The sequence below is a fragment of the Eulemur rufifrons genome, chromosome 24 (assembly GCF_041146395.1).
Source record: "Eulemur rufifrons isolate Redbay chromosome 24, OSU_ERuf_1, whole genome shotgun sequence".
NCBI lineage: Eukaryota > Metazoa > Chordata > Mammalia > Primates > Lemuridae > Eulemur > Eulemur rufifrons.
Window position 1 is genome coordinate 5,121,956 of NC_091006.1, and position 19,716 is coordinate 5,141,671.

General features: G+C 39.5%; 1 protein-coding gene across 3 annotated transcripts; it reads right to left on the minus strand.

Moving 5' to 3' along the window:
• Positions 1-2,299: 2,299 nt before the first annotated feature.
• Positions 2,300-14,955, minus strand: ZFP14 (ZFP14 zinc finger protein). Of its 3 annotated transcripts, XM_069457358.1 has the most exons (4): positions 14,874-14,955; positions 11,807-11,933; positions 10,626-10,724; positions 2,300-3,666 (listed from the first exon to the last, which is right to left on the minus strand). In XM_069457358.1, exons 1-4 carry the CDS (start codon positions 14,880-14,882, stop codon positions 2,300-2,302), a joined length of 1,602 nt encoding a protein of 533 aa, XP_069313459.1. In that variant the 5' UTR covers positions 14,883-14,955. The 3 variants fall into 3 exon arrangements, with proteins under 3 accessions (XP_069313459.1, XP_069313458.1, XP_069313460.1); XM_069457357.1 differs by lacking the exon at positions 14,874-14,955 and having other exon boundaries at positions 11,807-11,951; XM_069457359.1 differs by lacking the exon at positions 14,874-14,955 and having other exon boundaries at positions 10,626-10,727; positions 11,807-11,951.
• Between the last annotated feature and the right edge of the window lie 4,761 nt (positions 14,956-19,716).

A 19,716-nucleotide genomic window follows, 5' to 3' on the forward strand; every position in this document is an offset into this window, starting at 1 on the left:
ATTTGCAGTTGGCCCTCATATCTGCAGATTCAACCAACTGCAAATTGAAAATACTAAAAAAAAAAATACAGCACAACTATTTACATAACATTTACAATGCATTAGGTATAAGTAATCTAGAGATGATTTAAAGTATACAGGAGGATGTGCGTAAGTTATACATAAATACATACTGTGCGATTTTATATAAGATACTTGAGCATCAACAGATTTTGCTATCAATGGGAGGGGTGTCTTGGAACCAACTCCTAGTAGATACCGAGGGATGACTGTACTTTTTCATCTTCCTCTGATTCCTTCATCCATTATTCCAGCAATAAGGCTTCATAGGTAGTGGTGTGTACTTCCCATTGCATTATGTCAGGAGGTGCACAGTGTGTAATAGTCCCATTTCTATTGACGCTAAAACTGATCAAAGGGTTCAGAGGAGGGCCGTTTGATAAATCCACCACAAAATTCTCACTGTGAAAATCTTACACCTACTAGTCTGAAGATTGTTTTCTGGACCTATTATTCCATTAATGTCTAGAAAATGGTGATTTTTTAAAATTTTATTCTTTCTGTATTTACTGGACCTCTTAAATTAAAAAAATTGAATTTGATGAACTTTTGGTGACCCTTAACTTTGGTTCATATGGGAAAAGGAAAATAAATGCTTGTTTTTCCTCTTACTTATTGATTTTAAGAATGACGAGTTGGTGCCCTAGTATCTTCCATAGTTGTCCAAATTGTGCAGGCATAATCAAATAATCTTTCAAACTATTGGTGGGATCATGTTAAAAAAAACTAAGTTAAGACAACTCCTACTGGTTGAAAATAGGGCAATTTGAGCATCAAAAAGTAAATTGACTGTAATGATGTTTTCTTTCTTTCACACAGGAGTTTTACACACACACACACACACACACACAAATGTGTACAAACAATATTAAACTCCTAAGTGGTTAGTTTATTTTATGCTATCTTTTTCATAGTTTCTAGTTAATCTTGAACTGTGGTCAGACAACAGAGATTGTAAGCCTTTTGCTTTTTGGAATTATGGAAAAATCATTTCATATTTCCTCTTGATTCTTCAGTAATTGTACTCTTAACAACATCACATTTCTGAAATTCATACGGTTTCTTTTCAGTATGGAATTTCTGATGCAGCTCAAGTGATGAAGAACTTTTTACATTCACTACAATCTAGATTTTACCTAGAATAAATTATCTTATGTTTAATAAGTTCTGAGAGGTGATAGGAGACATTTATTTTAATACATTTATTACTTCTATAGGACATTCCATTCATATGAATTCACTAATACTAATGATATTAGCAATTACAGATAATATTTACAGAATACATGCTATGGGACTGTTGTTATTCTAATTATTAACTACTTACTAACAATCCTATTACAGTGTGGCAGGCTGACTCTAAATTGGCCCCCAGTGATCCTGTCTCCCAGTATTCACACTCCAGTGTAATCCCCTTAAGTGTGGGCTGGCCTAGTAACTTACTTCTAACCAGGAGAAGACAGCAAAGGTGATGAGATGTCATTTCCATGATTAGATTACAAAATATTGTAACTTCCATCTTGTTAGCAGATTCTATCACATTCTTGGCTTGTATGCCTTGATGAAGCAAACAGCCAAGCTGATGAGACCACTGCAGCAAGGAACTGTAGTCAGCCTTCAGCCAACAGCCATCTAGAAACTGAGAATCTCAATAAAACAGGCCTCAAGGAAATGAATTTGAGCAACAACCATATTAGCTTGGATGTGGATCCTTCCCCTTTCAACCCTTCAGATGAGACCCCAGACCTAGCTAAAATTTTGTAAGAGACCTTGTGACAGACCCTGAAGCAGAAGACCCAACTAAGTCATGCTTGAACTCCTGGTCCATAGAAATTATAAGATATTAAGTGTGTATTATTTTAAGCTACTAAGTTTGTCGTAATTTATTACACAGCAATAAATAACTAATACATAAGTACTATTATTACCATTTTACAAGTGAGCAAAATGAGGCACAAAAGTTTAAGTATCTTGTCTAATAAGATCATACTGGTAATAAAGTGGTGAAATGGAGATAATGATGGATAAGGCTAAAGATTTTACTACATTCATTATATTATTCTTTCATAGGAATTTGATCAAAATAGTGTTTAAATGGTGACAGAAGGCTTTTAAAGCAATGTATTCTTTCTCTAATATAAAATTTCTTATGCTTAGTTTTGAGCACAAAACAAACTTTCTCAAAAAATGAATTTTCAGATGTTCTGTAACATAATATACATTTGAAGGCTTTCTTATATTAAATTCCATTATGAATCTTCTGATGTTGAGTAAGGTGTGAATGTTGTCTAAAGGCCTTCTTACATTCCTTGCATTTGTAAGGTTTCTCACCAGTATGAATTCTCTGGTGTTGAGTAAGAAATGAGTAAAGTCTAAAAGCCTTACCACATTCCTTACATTCATAAGGTTTCTCACCAGTATGAATACTCTGATGCTGAGTAAGTTGTGAGAGCAGTCTAAAAGGTTTTCTACATTCCTTACATTCATAAGGTTTCTCACCAGTATGAATACTCTGATGTTGAGTAAGTTGTGAGAGCAGCCTAAAAGCCTTTCCACATTCTTCACATTCATAAGGTCTCTCACCAATATGAATGCTCTGATGTGAAATAAGTTGTGAGTAACTACTAAAGGTCTTCCAACATTCCATACATTCATACGGTTTCTCACGAGTATGAATTCTTTGATGACGAACAAGTTGTTGCCTTAATCTAAAAGTCTTCCCACATTCCTTACATTCATACGGTTTCTCACCAGTATGAATACTCTGATGGACAGTAAGTTGTTGGCAGATTCTAAAAGCCTTTCCACATTCCTTACATTCATAAGGTTTCTCACCAAAATGAATTTTCTGATGTACTCTAAGGTCTGGAGCACATACAAAGGCTTTCCCACATTCCTTACATTCATACAGCTTCTCAGATGTATGAAGTCTCTGGTGTCGAGTAAGGTGTGTACACTGTCTAAAGGTCTTTCCACATTCCTTACATTCATAGGGTTTTTCACCAGTGTGAATTCTCTGATGTCGAGCCAGTTGTTGATGTACTCTAAAGGCCTTTCCACATTCCTTACATTCATAGGGCTTTTCACCAGTATGAAGTCTCTGATGTTGAGTAAGTTCTTGGAGCACTGTAAAGGCCTTCCCACATTCCTTGCATTCATAGGGTTTCTCACCAGTATGAAGTTTGTGATGTCGGATAAGGTGTGCACGCTGTCTAAAGGCCTGCCCACATTCCTTACATTTATAAGGTTTCTCACCGGTATGAATTCTCAAGTGTTGACTAAGTGTTGAACGACGAATGAAGGTTTTCCTACATTCCTTACATTCATATAACTTTTCTCCATTATGAACTATCTGATACTCAGTAAGAAAATTGTGCTTTTTGTAAGTGGTCATTTTATCAGAGGTAATTTTCACTTCCCCAAAATATCCCTCTTGTGGTTCCTTTTGCCCCTCAATCTTGCTTTTGCATTCCCAATCATTTCTAAAAATGGAGCCCTCAAGGCCATAGCTTTTAATTCTTTCCATTGTATCCCATTGGAATGAACATATTTCATAAATGTCCTTTGCTGGAGATAAAGTATTGGTCTTATATCTGGTTTCCAAATCTGAAAGAAAACAAGAAAGCAAATACATGCTGTTTTCCTGTTCCAGAAGGAAGAAAACTTCTATAGAGAAATAAAAGACACCTAAAATAATGACTATTACAAGTGGATGGATTAGATATATCTCAAACAAAGGCATTTCTGCTACAATGCCACATAAATGTACCTAAAGAACCTTATCTTCTACAAAAATACACCCCCAAAATAATTGGATTTATAAGAAAAGTAGGACTGGAACAGACCGCTTAACTCTATGCAACTCTATTAGCATAACACTAACAAATGTAATAGTTGATAGCTCAAGGGATAACCTAAAAGGCAGCTCAGCATTGCTGAAGGCTACTTCATGGATATTAAAATGCACAAAAACAAAAAATGCTGGATTTCAAGTCCTGAGACATTGCACATGAAAATAAAGCCCTCAGCCAGTGAGGACACTAATAAAGTGGGAATAGGGTAAAGTGCACCCTACCTTTAACTAGGGGACCACTCAAGGTGAATGGTATATGCTTCTGGGGAGGGAGCCCTGGGTGCAGGCACTTATTATTAATTTTCTTAAAATAGAGATAAAAGAGCTCCTGACAATAAAACATCAAGTTGAAGGCTTTTGACTTATCTGCTGAATGTTACAAATGTACCACTACTAAGCTGGTTCCACTGGACTAGAAAAATTACCTATGAACTAACCATCTTCCATATTATACTGTTATTATTCCCTATCATTATTAAGCTAATTTGTGTCATGAAACAGATTGTACTTTCATGCAGTTTGAAAAAAGGCAAGGGAAACATAGGAAATAATAGAGTCCAAGAGTGGAGGTGGGGTTGGTGAAAAGTGAAGTCCTAGAGTCAAATCAGTGAAGCACTGATTTAAGTGTGAATAAGAATCACCTGGAGATTTGTTTAAACTACACAGAGGTATTTTTAAATGACTGAAACAATCTATAGGACTAAGTCCTGGGTATGTTTTTGTTTTGTTCTTATTTGTATTCTTCAAGACTGCAATCTCCAACCCCTAGGTCTCAGACTGGTACCAGTCCATGGCCTGTTAAGAACCAGCTGCAGAGCTCCACCTCCCTCTCAAACCCCATCCATGGAAAAATTGTCTTCTATGAAACCAGTCTCTGGTGCCAAAAAGGTTGGGGACCACGGATTATGCTTTAAATTTAGACATGAGACTAGCAACAAAGAAGCAATCAAGGGTGAGTGATGGGAGAGCCAGTGAAGCTTCATCTGTATTTACAGCAGCTCCCCATCATCTGCATCACCACCTGAGCTCCACCCCACCCCCCGACCCCCAATTCCTGTCCATTGAGAAACTGTCTTCCATGAAACTGGTCCCTGGTGCCAAAAAGGTTGGGGACCGCTGCTCTAAGAAATGATTCTGATGCTGATAAATGTTTGAGTCTCTTAAATGCTGTCAATAATATCTCTTTACCATCAGAATGAAATATAAATACCTGAGCATGAATAATAAGGCTTCAGCTTATCAACAAGTCTCTTATCCCATTTACTCTCTCTGTTCATGGCATACTGGCCTCTTTCAGCTCACAAAATACCCTACAACTGTTCCCATTAAACAGGACTTTTTACAGGTTGCTTCTTCTTTGAGGAATCCTCTGACATTGAATGGTTGGCTTCTTTCATTCTCAAGTCTAAAATCAAAAATCACTTCTTCAGAAAGACTATTCCTGTCGACTTTATTTAAGTCTATGCGCTTCATGCTTGTCTTAGTCTGTTTTCTGTTATTGTGACAAAATACCTGAAACTGGGTAATTTATAAGGAAAAAGAACTTACTTCCTACAGTTATGGAAGCCAGGAAGTCAAGGCCATGGAGCTGCATCTGGTAAGGGCCTTCTTGCTGGTGGGATTCTGCAGAGTCCCAAGGTAGCACAGGGTATCACATGGCAAGGGGGCTGAATGTGCTAGCTCAGGTCTTTCTTCCTCTTCTTATAAAGCCACCAGTCCCAATCCCATGATAACCCATCAATCCATGAGTGCATTAAACCCATTCATGACAGCAGATCCTTCATGACCCAATCACCTCTTAAAGATCCCACCTCTCAATTCTGCCATATTGGGGATTAAGCTTCACCATGCGTTTTGGAGGAGACAAACATTCAAACCATAGCAACGCTCTATCCCAGCAAACTCTTGCTCATCTTTTTAATATTTTTCCTAATTTTGAAATAATTATTAATTTTCTTATTTGTTACTCTGTTAGTTTCTTACCCCTAAGTTTCCCCAGGGGCAGAAACAACTTCTAACTTCACCATTGAATAACAAACATTAAATTACAAACCCCAAATATAGAATGGTTACTAAATGTTACTAATTTAATTCCCATAATTATGTATCCATCAATGAATATGTACGTCTGTCTCTAATCTTTTGCACCATACTATAATGATTTACTTATCTTTACTAGAGTTTATATCATTACTTACCAATTCTACATTTAAACTTACTGCCCATAATAAAAGATTTGGGTTCTTCAATCTCAGGGTTCCTTTCCTATAATTGCATGTTAGAAACTATCTAGATCCATCCATATCAGCCTCATGGGACTTGCAGGCAAGGCAGAACTGACACAAAATGCAGATGCTCATGCTGCTTGCTATGCTGTAAGCAATAAAATTGTTTGTCTTTTTTTTTTTTTTTTTTTTGAGACAGAGTCTCACTCTGTTGCCCAGGCTAGAGTGAGTGCCGTGGCATCAGCCTAGCTCACAGCAACCTCAAACTCCTGGGCTCAAGCGATCCTCCTGTCTCAGCCTCCCGAGTAGCTGGGACTACAGGCATGCACCACCATGCCCGGCTAATTTTTTCTATATATATTTTTAGCTGTCCATATAATTTCTTTCTATTTTTAGTAGAGATGGGGTCTCGCTCTTGCTCAGGCTGGTCTCGAACTCCTGAGCTCAAACGATCCACCCACCTCGGCCTCCCAGAGTGCTAGGATTACAGGCGTGAGCCACCGCGCCCGGCCAAATTGTTTGTCTTTGACTTAGGATCTTTTGCCAGCTGTCTTCTGCCAGCATCTATGACACTATGGCAGGCTAACTTGTTAGCTTGCAAGTAGTGTAAAACTGAAGGTCCTTCACAGTTCTTGACACTAGCAAATAATTAACAAAACAGAATATTTTTGAAAATCATAAGGGACTACGATGGCAATAAAAGGTAATTTTCTAAGAAAGTATAGAGAAAGTAATCAAAGACCTACTCTAAAAATTATTCTGGAGATTATCGAAATTTTAGAAACCACATAAACCCAATTATATTTAAAGTGACTCATAACATTAAAAAAAGAAAAACCAAACTCCAAGTTATTTTGAGTATAAAAATGGAAGCAAAATCTGGCATAGGAAAACTATATACCAATATCATGAAAATTCATAAATCAATTCACATAGCACACTGAAAGAAAATATAATTAAGTGTGGCTTATTGTAGGAATGCAAGGGGATTCAATACTAGGAAATACACTAAGATAATTCATCATATTAATTTTCTTAAGGACAATGATCATTTCCGCAGACAATGGAAAGGCATCTGACATAATTCAACATTCATTCCTTATTTTTTAAACAGCACATGAAATAATAGGAATGTATGGTTACTTCCTTAACATGATGAAAAATATATTTCTTAGCCCAAAAGCTAGATTTAACTTTGTGAAGAAACACTGGGGGCATAAGAAAACTTTAGAATTGTTCTAAAACTTGACTGTGGTGGTAGTTACACAACTAGATGGATTTGTTAAAATTCTTAGAATTGGACATTAAACAGGGTGAATTATGATGTAGATAAACTATATATTTGTTTATAAATTAAACTTTAAAAAGCATTTTAAAAATGCAAGTACAGGCCGGGCGTGGTGGCTCACGCCTGTAATCCTAGCACTCTGGGAGGCCGAGGTGGGCTGATCGTTTGAGCTCAGGAGTTTGAGACCAGCCTGAGCAAGAGCGAGACCCCATCTCTACTAAAAATAGAAAGAAATTATATAGACAGCTAAAAATATATATAGAAAAAACTAGCCGGGCATGGTGGCACATGCCTGTAGTCCCAGCTACTCGGGAGGCTGAGACAGGAGGACCCCTTGAGCTCAGGAGTTTGAGGTTGCTGTGAGCTAGGCAGACGCCACGGCACTCACTCTAGCCTGGGCAACAGAGTGAGACCCTGTCTCAAAAAAAAAAAAAAAAAAATGCAAGTACAAAAAACGATGTTGATACCCATGAAATTAATTTATAAAAATAATACAGTTCTCAGGGGTGTATGGGAAATCTCTGTGCCTTCTGCATTTTGCTCTGAACTTAAAACTGCTCTAATAACTAAAGTCTATATAAAAATGAAGAATGTACTTTCCCCCCTAAATCGTCCATATTCTATTTCTTTTTTCTTCTGAAGTATTTAATTATGAACTCAAAAGTATTTTTTCTCTTTGCCCATACATACTCCCTTCCAAGTCAATTTTGTAATGTCCTTCTTTAATCTCCATATAGTCACCTCACATAGGCAAAGCCTGTAGGTCAGAGATAATAAGTGGCCTGTATGTTTCATTTTCCTTTAAATTTCTTTCTTTCTTTTTTTGAGACAGGGTCTTACTCTGTCCCCCAGGCTAGAGTGCAGTAGTGACATCATAGCTAACTGCAACCTCAAACTCCTGGGCTCAAGTGATTCTCCTGCCTCAGCCTCCTGAGTGGCTATGACTACAAGTGCACACTACTACGCTTGGGTAACTTTTCTATTTTTTGTAGAAATGCGGTCTCACTCTTGCTTAGGCTGGTCTTGAACTCCTGACCTCAAACGATCCTCCTGTCTTGGCCTCCCAGAGTGCTAGGATTACAGGCGTGAGCCACCTTGCCTGGCCAGATTCCTTAATTATTAATATTTTCTATGTACACAATCATGCCATCTCCAAATATGACTTTTATGTCTTCCTTTTGACCTTTATATCTCATTTCCTTTTCTTACTGCATCGGCTAGGACCTTCAATACAATATTAAGTAGATGTGGGAGATATCACTTGAATCGGACTGGGAAAAAAAAAGATGTGGGAGGAGTGGGCATCCTTGACTTTTTCCTAATCTTTGTGGGAAATTCTTCAATCAGGTATCACAAATATGTAGTATGCTTGTTTTTTTAGCACAGGCCCTTTATCAGGTTAAGGAAGTTCCCTTCAATTTTTAGTATGCTAAGAGGTTTTATCAGGAATGGATGTTAAATTTTGTGATATGCTATTTTATATCTATGGAGATGACTGCTATGATTTGAATGTTTGTCCCCTCTAAAACTCATGTTACAACATAATCCCTAATGTGGCAGTATTGAGAGGCGGGGCCTTTAAGAGGTGATTGGGTCATGAGGGCTCTGCTTTCATGAATGGATTAATCAAGTCATGGATTAATGAATTCATAGATTAATGGATTATCATGGAAGAGGGACTGTTAGCTTTATAAAAGAAAGAGAGATCTGAGCCAGCACACTCTCAGCCCTCCTTGCCATGTGATGCACTGTGCTGCCTTAGGACTCAGCAGAGAGTCCCTACCAGCAAGAAGGCTCTCACCAGTTGTGGCCCCTTAACCTCTCAGTCCCCGTAAGTGTAAGAAATAAATTCCATTTCTTTATAAATTCCAGGTATTCTGTTATAAGCAACAGAAAATGAACAAAGACAATGATCATATGGTCTCTATCATATTTTCCATCAATTTGGTGAATTATACTACTTTTTGAGTGTTAATCCAAGCTTGCATTGATCACCCTACTTGATCATCAATTTATATATCACCAGATTTTATTTGTTAATATTTTGTTTAAAATTTTACACCTATATATGTGAAATATATGGGTTTATAATTTTTCTTTTGGTAATTTCTGTGTCAGGTTATGGTATAAGAGTTATGTTAGCCTCATAAAATGAGTTGGGAGGTGTTCTTTCCTTTTCTGAAGGAATTTTTATAATACTGCTGCTATTTCTTCCTTAGATATTTAGTAGAATTCAACAGTGAAACCATCTGGGTCTGACATAGTCTTTGTGGAAGATTTATGGTAATTAATTTGATTACTTTAATAGACACAAAGTTCTTCTTTTTTCTTATCTTGTGTCAGTTCTGGTAAGTTGTATTTTTCAAGGAATTTTCCTTTTTCTTTTTTTTTTTTGAGACAGAGTCTCGCTGTGTTGCCCGGGCTAGAGTGAGTGCCGTGGCGTCAGCCTAGCTCACAGCAACCTCAAACTCTTGGGCTCAAGCAATCCTACTGCCTCAGCCTCCCGAGTAGCTGGGACTACAGGCATTCGCCACTATGCCCAGCTAATTTTTTCTATACATATTTTTAGTTGGCCAGATAATTTCTATTTTTAGTAGAGACGGAGTCTCGCTCTTGCTCAGGCTGGTCTTGAACTTCTGACCTTGAACGATCCACCCACCTCGGCCCCCCAGAGTGCTAGGATTACAGGCGTGAGCCACCTCGCCTGGCCTCTTATTATTCTTTTAATGGCTATATGACATGAAGTAAAAACTCCTCTTTCATTCCTGATATTAGTAATTTATGTTTTCTCTCTTTTTATCTTGATCAAACTAAGTGTTTACCATCTTTGTTGATCTTTTCAAGAAACCAATTTTTGGCTTCATTAATTTTCTCTACTTTTCTTTTTCTATTTTGTTGACTTCTGCTCTTATATTTATTATCATTTTTTTCTTCTACTGAGAACAGCTCCTCTCTCTTAAGTGGGAGAGAAACATGAGAGACAAGAAATTACATTGTAATCAAGGTCAATATAAAGTTCCTTTGCATTACAGGCTTAAAAGATCTTAATTTGCTTCGGGTCTCACGCTTTTCTTCCACAGTACATGGGCTTTTGAAGAAAGATCCCCAACAACGTCTCAAGGGTGTGCCTCCACCCTAACTAGTTTAGCTAAGACCTGCAATAAGGATTGCTTGATGCCTCTCAGCTCTCACTCACCACCGGGGCAGTATCTTTTTGTCCCTTCCCTCACAAGCATCCCAGGTTCCTTCCCTTCTTCATCCAATAAGGTAATCACATCTGGTTTAGAAATGGAAGGTCCTGCTTAAAAGAAAAATGTGACATGAAATTATAAACCTAAAAGTCCTTAGATTCAGATTTGGTTAACATTTATAATTAACTATAGATCAAAATGGTACTTTATGAAGCCTAAGATCACAAGGGAATTGAGGGACACTTATATTAGGGTAACCTTTGGACCACAAAGAATAAACGCCGGATGGTTAAGAACAGGCTTTAATATAATTTAACCACACATAGGCTCTGTTGAGAGGCAGTATTATGTAGTAGTTGAGAACACAGACTCGCCCTGTTATAAGACTGTCTGGCTTCAAATCTGCCTCTTTTGCTGTGATCTCAGCAAATTATTAACCTTTTGTGTGTAACTTTTCTCATCTGAAATTAGGAAAATAATAGTATCTTTCTCATACAGCTGTTGTGAGGATTAATTAATAATGAACAATGCTCAGAATAGCATCTAAGCACAAATACATATGGTGATATGTTTATATACACATAATATATGTGTATTACCTATTAATTTTTATTGTTATCATTTTGCTGAGAGCATAAGAGGCTTTCTGAAACGTTCTCAGATCCTTTCTAGGATATTCACTCAATGTTAAATGCAAAGTTCTTAGATTTTAATTTTCAATCACAAAGCATACAGAAGTGAATATGTCTATTATAGGAAGCAGAATGTGTTTACTTGAGTTTTAAATAAATTTTATGGATCCATCCCACACTGTATATGTTCTATAGGCCCCTTTGATTTTTAGAGAAACTCAGAACCCCAGGTGGATTATAAAGGAGTATAAGGCATTTATTTCAATTCTGAGCTCAAATACAATGTAAAATTTGGTTTCCTGGATAATGCTTTTACCATATTCAAATCCAGCCCCTTGTATATTAAAGAAACGAGGAATTACAGAGTCCAAAGAAAGTCTGAAAGACACAGCAGGCTGGGAATGATTAGGTGTTAGATGGAGGGGCCTATTTCCACCCTAACAAAGCTTAAATCATTCCTTTGGTAACAGAGAGTAAAAATTTAGCTAGTTTCTCTAAATACAGCTCTAAAATTGACAGTAGAGAAAGCCAATATCATTTGGAATAAATAACCTTACCTAGCGAGATGAAGTTGCTATAGTTCTCCCACATTACATCCCGATATAAATCCTTCTGAGCAGGGTCCAGGAATTCCCATTCTTCCTGTGAGAAGTCTATGGCCACATCCCTGAATGTCACGGAACTCTGGAAAAATAAACTCATGTATTACTTGTGAAAAGAAAGTAAACATTTTTAAAATGGAAAGAGAGGACATTGAGGAAATCATTGCAGAGAGGGGCCCATATAGCATGCAAATAGTGCAGGGCTGAAAACTTGAGACACGAGTAGGGGACAGTAAGAAAATTAGTATCTCTTGCAAGATGTCTATAAGCAATGGCCAATTTCGTCACAGCTGTGGTGAAGGGGTGTGAGTGTTACAGGCATCTAATGGGTAGAAGCCAGCAATACTGTAAGACATCCTACAATGCACACAACAGTCCCCCACAATAAAGGACTCTCTGGCTCAAAATGTCAATAGTTCCAAAGTCGAGAAATCCTGCCCTACACTAGTATTCTGTAAAATACACAATGGACTTTGTTCCCGGCATTATTCTCTCCAGGAAGACGTAATTAGAAATCATTCTTGATGTCTCCATTTGCAGTCTTGTTCCGATCACCTCCTATTCACTCTATTGATACCCTAAAAAGTATGAGATAGCCAAATAGCTAACACTGGACAGACGAGATTAACAGCAATCTATTAGTCACATATACTCACGGCCTGAGAAAGGACATCACACATCATGCAGGGCCGCAAAGGGGTTGCACTCAGGAACAAAATGAACAAGCAGGGGCTGTGGAAAGCTGGCTTTATAGTAATAAGTGGGTGAGTTATTCCCTAGTTTCCATAGTAGTATGTGATTGGCTTGTTTGAATAATTCCATGGGCTGGCAGGGAGGTGAAACGCATTAGGTTGAGGACCAGGTAGGGTGTAACCGATCCAGATGATAGGAGAGCTAGCCTGGTAGGAAGCTTTCTTGCTCAAAGAGGGGTATATTTGGTGAGAGCAGGGGAATTCATAGCTAGGCCTATGACAAAGGTGTGAAGGGAGCACATGAAATTTTATGCCTTGCAAATATAAGGCCCCAATTACATCCCTACCTAATCCACCCAATCCTAAAAGCCTTACATAAGATCTCAACACATAAAGAAACTGAGATCAGTCAACACTAAATCCCATCTTATATACTTAAAAAACTCACATCTATGAAGTTTAGAGTTTTCTCTGAAAGCAGTCAAATAGGACCAAATTCTCTCTTTTATCAAACCATGAATCTTCAAGGAAAGCTTAAAACAGGGAGCTCCCATTTAACATAAGTAATCCATTCTTGAAAATAAGACAGTCTAGTCCCAGCTACTCGGGAAGCTGAGGCAGGATTGCCTGAGCCCAGGAGTTGGAGGCTGCAGTGAGCTCTTATCATGCCACGACACTACTGCTCTCCAACCTGAGTGACAGAGCAAGACTCTGTCTCTAAATAAATAAATAAAACATTCTAACACCACATTATTAATCCGTACCTATTTTCCCATCATTTTAAATCAGAGAATTATAATGCAATTATATATCAATTCCATCCCTTCAAATAGCTTCACAACATTTTTCTCCAGTATAGAACTATATGGTACACAGTGGGTCAGGGTATACGGAACATCTTTCTTTGGCTTTAGTATTTTCATTGTCTCTTATTAAATTTATTTTTCTCACTTGCTTAGTTTCTTTGTCCACAATTTTCTTTAATATTTTTCCAACCTTTTAGGAACTAATTTTACATTGGATAAAAACATGGGCTAGGCCGGGCGCGGTGGCTCACGCCTGTAATCCTAGCTCTCTGGGAGGCCGAGGTGGGCGGATTGTTTGAGCTCAGGAGTTCGAGACCAGCCTGAGCAAGAGCGAGACCCCATCTCTACTAAAAATAGAAAGAAATTATATGGACAGCTAAAAAAATATATATATAGAAAAAATTAGCCGGGCATGGTGGTGCATGCCTGTAGTCCCAGCTACTCGGGAGGCTGAGACAGGAGGATCGCTTGAGCCCAGGAGTTTGAGGTTGCTGTGAGCTAGGCTGACGCCACGGCACTCACTCTAGCCTGGGCAACAGAGTGAGACTCTGTCTCAAAAAAAAAAAAAAAAAAAAAAAAAAAAAAAAAAAAACATGGGCTACATACAAAGTATACTATGGAAAAGCATTTTCAACAAGAACACAATGGCAGGAATAGCTCACAGTCAGCATGACGCTCTGATGACTCCTTTATCACCAGCAGCACCAGATACACAAATCCCCCTTAATGATACTTACATACATTTCAAAGCATGTACAGATGGTTTCAACGGTCTAGCAATTGAAATCTGGAGTTTAACAAGACTTTTCCTGGATGTTATTTATGTTAAAAAAAATTGTATTGAAGTACATGCTGTCACTTAAATAAAGTTCTAAAAATAAGTAAAATTAATTTTATGATGTTTGAAGTCAGGATAATGGTTACAGCTGGGCAGGCTGGGTAGAGACTGCCTGAAAGAGGGGCATCTGACGTGCTCTTACTATTTCCTTTCTTGACCTGGTAGCACAGATGTATTCAATTTATGAAAACTCATTCAGCTGTACACTTATGGTTTGTATACTTTTCTGTACATATGCTATACCTAAATAAAAGAATTCAAAAACTTTTTTAAAATATCATATTGTATATTGGGAACACAAATCTTTCCTACAACAAATTAGACGAAAAATCATTGTATTGAGAGAAATATACTTTTTCTAAAGGTTAAGTATTAAAATCAAAATCCATTGGAAAATGTTAATGGGATGTCATGAAGAGAATGCCTGCAGTTTTCTCGAGGCATTTCACTTTTGCTTTCTTGTGGCTCTTGACAGATTTTGTAGGTAGGAGATGCCCAAAATTAGTGGAAGAAGAGAAAGGCACACAAAACATTGGGCTATCTGTCCCCAGTCCTCACAAGAATGAGAGGAACTAAAGCAGATTCCTCAATGGAGTTCTGCTAAATAGGAAGTTTCAGAGTAAGGAATGAATATGCATACATGAAATTGACAGTATTTCAAAAAGGAGAGAGAAACATGAACTTACATGGGCCATGGTTTTAGAACTGTAAGAACTGCTCAGTATTTTTCAAGACTTCTCTGTTGGAGGACTACAGAATCCAGACAAGCCAAAGCTGAAAGAAGAAAAAGACACCATGAAATGAGATGTGCTGCAGAATCTCAAAATAACTTATGTTAATATGAACATTTCTCTTCCATTCCTGCTTCCAAACTACTCCTCACCACTACACCTACACCCATCCCATACCCACATAAATTGGAGGAGAGTATAGGGAGTTGAAGAAATACAAGCCCTGAAAAAACCCAGCTGAGCAATGATGAACCTGGTGTAGAAGCCCAGATACTTCTGTAGAAGGATTTCTGACTAGGCCCCTATCTGGCAAAGAAGATCTGGTCCTGAGAGTCGATTACTCAGACTTGTCTTGAGCAGTTCCTCCTCACTCCAGTACAACTTTTCAGGGCTGAGATGGGAACACACCATCCAAGAAGAGCCTCCTTTTAGCCCTCATAATCCTGCCTGAACTTCCTAAATACAAAGACTGAAAGACCACACAGAGCCTGGCAGCTCCTGCCACTGTAAGGCTGCACTGGCCTTTCCCCAGCTAAGAAAACTCGCCACTCCAGTTTTCCAGTCAGGACCTCTCATACCATGACATCTTTTGCCACTCCTTCTCTTTTAGCATCCAAGCTGGAGAGGAAAAGATTCATGATCTCTGCAGTTAGTCAAAAACATTCAATGAGAACCTTTATATGATGGATGCTATATACACATTGTCAATTGACCTTTAGTACTGTTTTGCACTGTAGTTCTTCTCTCCTTTTAATAGCTCAGGAAACTGATGCTCAGGGATTAAATCCGTTAAGTGGCAAACGTTGGTTTGGAATCCACATTTCTCTAACTAAAAGGTCAGTTCTCTTTCAACTTTGGTTTTTGCCTCTGAGGATAGGATTTCTACATCATTGAGAGAACCCTGGGCATGGGCAATTCACTAAAAAATAGAAATAACTAGCAACCGTTCAAAAAATATTATCTCAGAAGATGGGGGAATAAGTCTCTCCGGCAATTGCCCCCCTACAGAAACATCAGTTTGAACAACTACCCACAAACAAAAATACCTTCATAAGAGCTAAGGCAACCAGGTGAGAGATCACAGTACCTGGCTGTAGCACAACAATAAGAAAAAACACATTGAAGAGGGTAGAAGGAACAGTTTGACATTAGCCATGTCACCCTTCCCACTCCTCCAGGGAGCACAGTGCTGAGAGATATTGTCTACCTAAGGAAAAGACAGGGAAGCGAGCACAGAAATTTGTCTTGTTCTCCAACATCAGGCCCACCACAGTAAAACCCAGCACCAGGCAGACCGCCATGACTCCAGACTCCAGGCCAGTACCCATAGACTGAGCCTCTAGACCCACCTCAGCATTAGACAGGACCATACCAGCCCCAGGATTCAGGCTTGCATGGTGAACTCCATCTCTAGGCCACCACTACTGGGCTGATGTCAGGAGCCCTTGGCTCCAAACAGTCCTGAACAGTAAGCAGCCCTCACTGGCCACTGGCTGCAGGCATGCCCCAATGCCACACCAGCCACGGTGGCTCCAAGCTCCTGGTATGCCCCAGTGCTACATCCAACCACAGCAGACCCAGCACTAGGGACCAAACCAGACATACTTCCCAGAATCATTGGATGGGTGGACAGGGCTTTGCCAGACAAAGCCAGAATGTGAAGACTGGAATAAATACCTACTTCTTCAAATATGCAGACACACAGCCACAAGGATCAAGAACAATCAGAGAATCATGACATCACCAAATGGACAAAATAAAGCATCAAGACTGACCCTAAAGTAATGGAGATGGCTGAACTACCTGGTAAAGAATTCAAATAATTGTTTTATGGAAGTTTAGTGAACTTCAATAAAATACCGAGAAACAACTCAACAAAATGAGGAAAACAATAATTAACCAGAATGAAAAATTAGAGAGATTAAAATAATTTTAAAAATCAAACAGAAATCCTGGAGCTGAAAAATACAATGAAGGAAATTAAAAATGCAAGAGAGAGTATCAGCAGCAGAATGGATCAAGCAGAAGAAAAAAATCTGTGAAATGAACATGGGTTATTTGAAAATATACAGTCAGAGGAAAAAAAGAATGAAAAGAAACGCAGAAAGCTTATGGATTTATAGGACAGCATCAAAAAAGCAAATATTTGAGTCATGGGAGTTAAAAAAGGAGAAGAGAAAGATAAATGGGTGGAAAGCTTAATTAAAGAAATAGTAGCAGAAAACTTTCCAAACCTGGAGAAAATAAAAATACCCAGGTACAGGAAGGTCTAAGGTCACTAGTCAGATTCAAGCCAAACAAGACTACCCTAAGACATATTATAATAAAACTGTTAACTATCAAAAATAAAGAGAGGGTCCTGAAAGTAGCAAAGAAAAGAAGCAATATAGATAGCAGCAGACTTCTCAGCCGAAACCTGAAAGGCCAGAAGAGAGCAGGATGATATACTCAAAGTGCTGAAGGAAAAAACAGTCAAACAAGAATATTCTACCCAGCAAAGCTGTTTTTATAAAATGAAGGAGACCGTTCCCAGATAAAGTTGAGGAAGTTCATCATCACCAGATCTGTCTTATAAGAAATAGTTAAGGGAGTCTTCAAGCTGAAAGAACACTGAGTAACATCTGAAAGTATAAAACTGATAAAAGTAAGTACACAGTCAAATTCAGAACACTGTATAATACTGTAGTGGTGATGTGTAAGTCACATATCTTTTGTATGAAGGTTAAAATACAAAACTAGAGGGGGTCCAAAATGGTGGTCTAGAAGCAGCCTGTACAATGTCACTCTCGGAGAGGATTGAAAGAGGTGAATAGATATCCACATTTGGATCAATCATCTGAGTGAGAGCACTGGGAATCCATGGATAAGAGGTGGGAGTGAGGAGAATGAGACAGAAGTGGGACGACCAGCTCAGCAGGACCAGAGGTAATGAGGGAAGGTGTCCACATGTGGGAAATAGAGGAAAGAATCCCAGGCTCCACACTTTCCCTATAGATACAGCAACCAGAGGAGTGGGAGGCGCCCCTCTATCACAGCAGGCCTCCAGACTGATATAGAAACCTGATTGGAGGCTCTGCAATTAGCCTCTCTTCAGGAGGTTTACTTGCAGACTGTCCAACTGATTAGAAAGAGGCAGGTCACAGGAGAAATTAAGTGATTGCCAAATGCTCATGTCAATACCCACTGGAAAGTGAGGTGGGGGGGCTGGGGAGTGCAGAGTCTACCCTCATCACCCCATCATTCACTGGAAAGGAAGGCCAAGCCACAAGGTCATTGGACGGAGCGTTACAGAGATTAAACCCCAGCCAGCTAAAGACTAACTGGAACAAGCCTGTATAGTCCCACAAAATCATATCTATGGACTTGCAGACAGGGAGGAAATTCCACAGGAATGGTTGGAATGCGATGGACCAGAAGGAGAAAAGCTCTTTTGTAAACGGTTGAGTTCGAGCTAAAGGATTCTGAGGTGGATCTACAGGTGGCAGGGATTTGGAATGGCTCCAGTTTCTGCAGTGAGATTGGGAGAAGCAGGGATTAGCTGGAGATTGAGTGTTACCGTGAGTGTTATCACCAGGATGGCTTAAAAATTGGGTATCTCCAATAATAAAGGATAAAAAATGTAATAAAATGAAAATAGCAGAGCGAATCTAGAGCATCATTGGTAAGAAAGCTGTAATCTCTCAAAGAGGGTGTCATTAATGGCATTTTACAACTGCTGCATAACCTGAGGAGAAACAACGTTTTCTATTTATTTTGTAGCTGGCTTTACCTGTCTCTCCCCTCCCAGACTAATTAAAGACACGGCTGTTTCATTGTTTAGTCCAAAATGATTTTCACTCTTTCACAGACGAGGGAAGCAAATGTCCCCATGTCTGGAAAAATAAAAATTATATTTCATGGAACAAAAAGGAAACATAAACTCATCTTGACGTTTATTTTTACATATGCAAGAGCAATTGTTTCCTCCTTTCCCTTCACTTCCTAAAGATCAGCAGGATTGGGAAAGCGAACGGAATCTTGAGATATCAGGCCTTTCTTGGAGCCCAGCCTGGCTGACACAGGACACACCCCCGCTATCACACTGGCTCCTTCCCTCTACCACACACATAATCCAACCGGAAAAAAAAAAAAAAAAGAGGGAGCCGGGAATAAAACTGACCATTCCCGGTATCCGAGAGAAAGGCCAGAGTACACGAAGACCGGGCTGGAATCTGTCTCCGAGTTCAGCTCAGTTTCCTCAGGAGGGAGCTCGGGGAACTGTGGTTCTGAGACCTGCAGTTGTTCTCAGGATTGCGTCTTTTTGTTTAGGGGCCCTTCGCTCGGGTTCGTACATCTAACTCGGAGCCATTCCGGGCCGCTGGACCTGTGCAGCTCTGAAACCGGAGAGCAGAGGACGCAGCAGGGCACCCGATGCCCAGTCAGCGTCACAAACTCCACAGTCACTGTAACTCGACTCACTTAGAGGTCCGCGCCGCCCCCGCGCCGCCCCCGCGCCCATTTCCTCAGTGCACGCGATCAACTCACCTCTCGGAGCCGACACCAGCGAGGAAGCCGGAAAGAAACTCCACCCGGAGGCCTGTGGGAAATGTAGTCCGCGGTCGGGAGGGACCCGTCCCCGCCCCAACGGGATGCGCGGAGTGCGCAAGCGCGAAGCTGGAGCTGTCGGGGGGTGAACGCCGCGGCGGTACCGGCGTTGAGGGTGACTGGCGGGCGGCGGGTTTGAAGGCTGCGTGGGGCTGGACTTGGCGGGCCTCTGGAGTTCGGTTTCGTGTTTGTCGCTGAGGCGGTCCTATTGGGG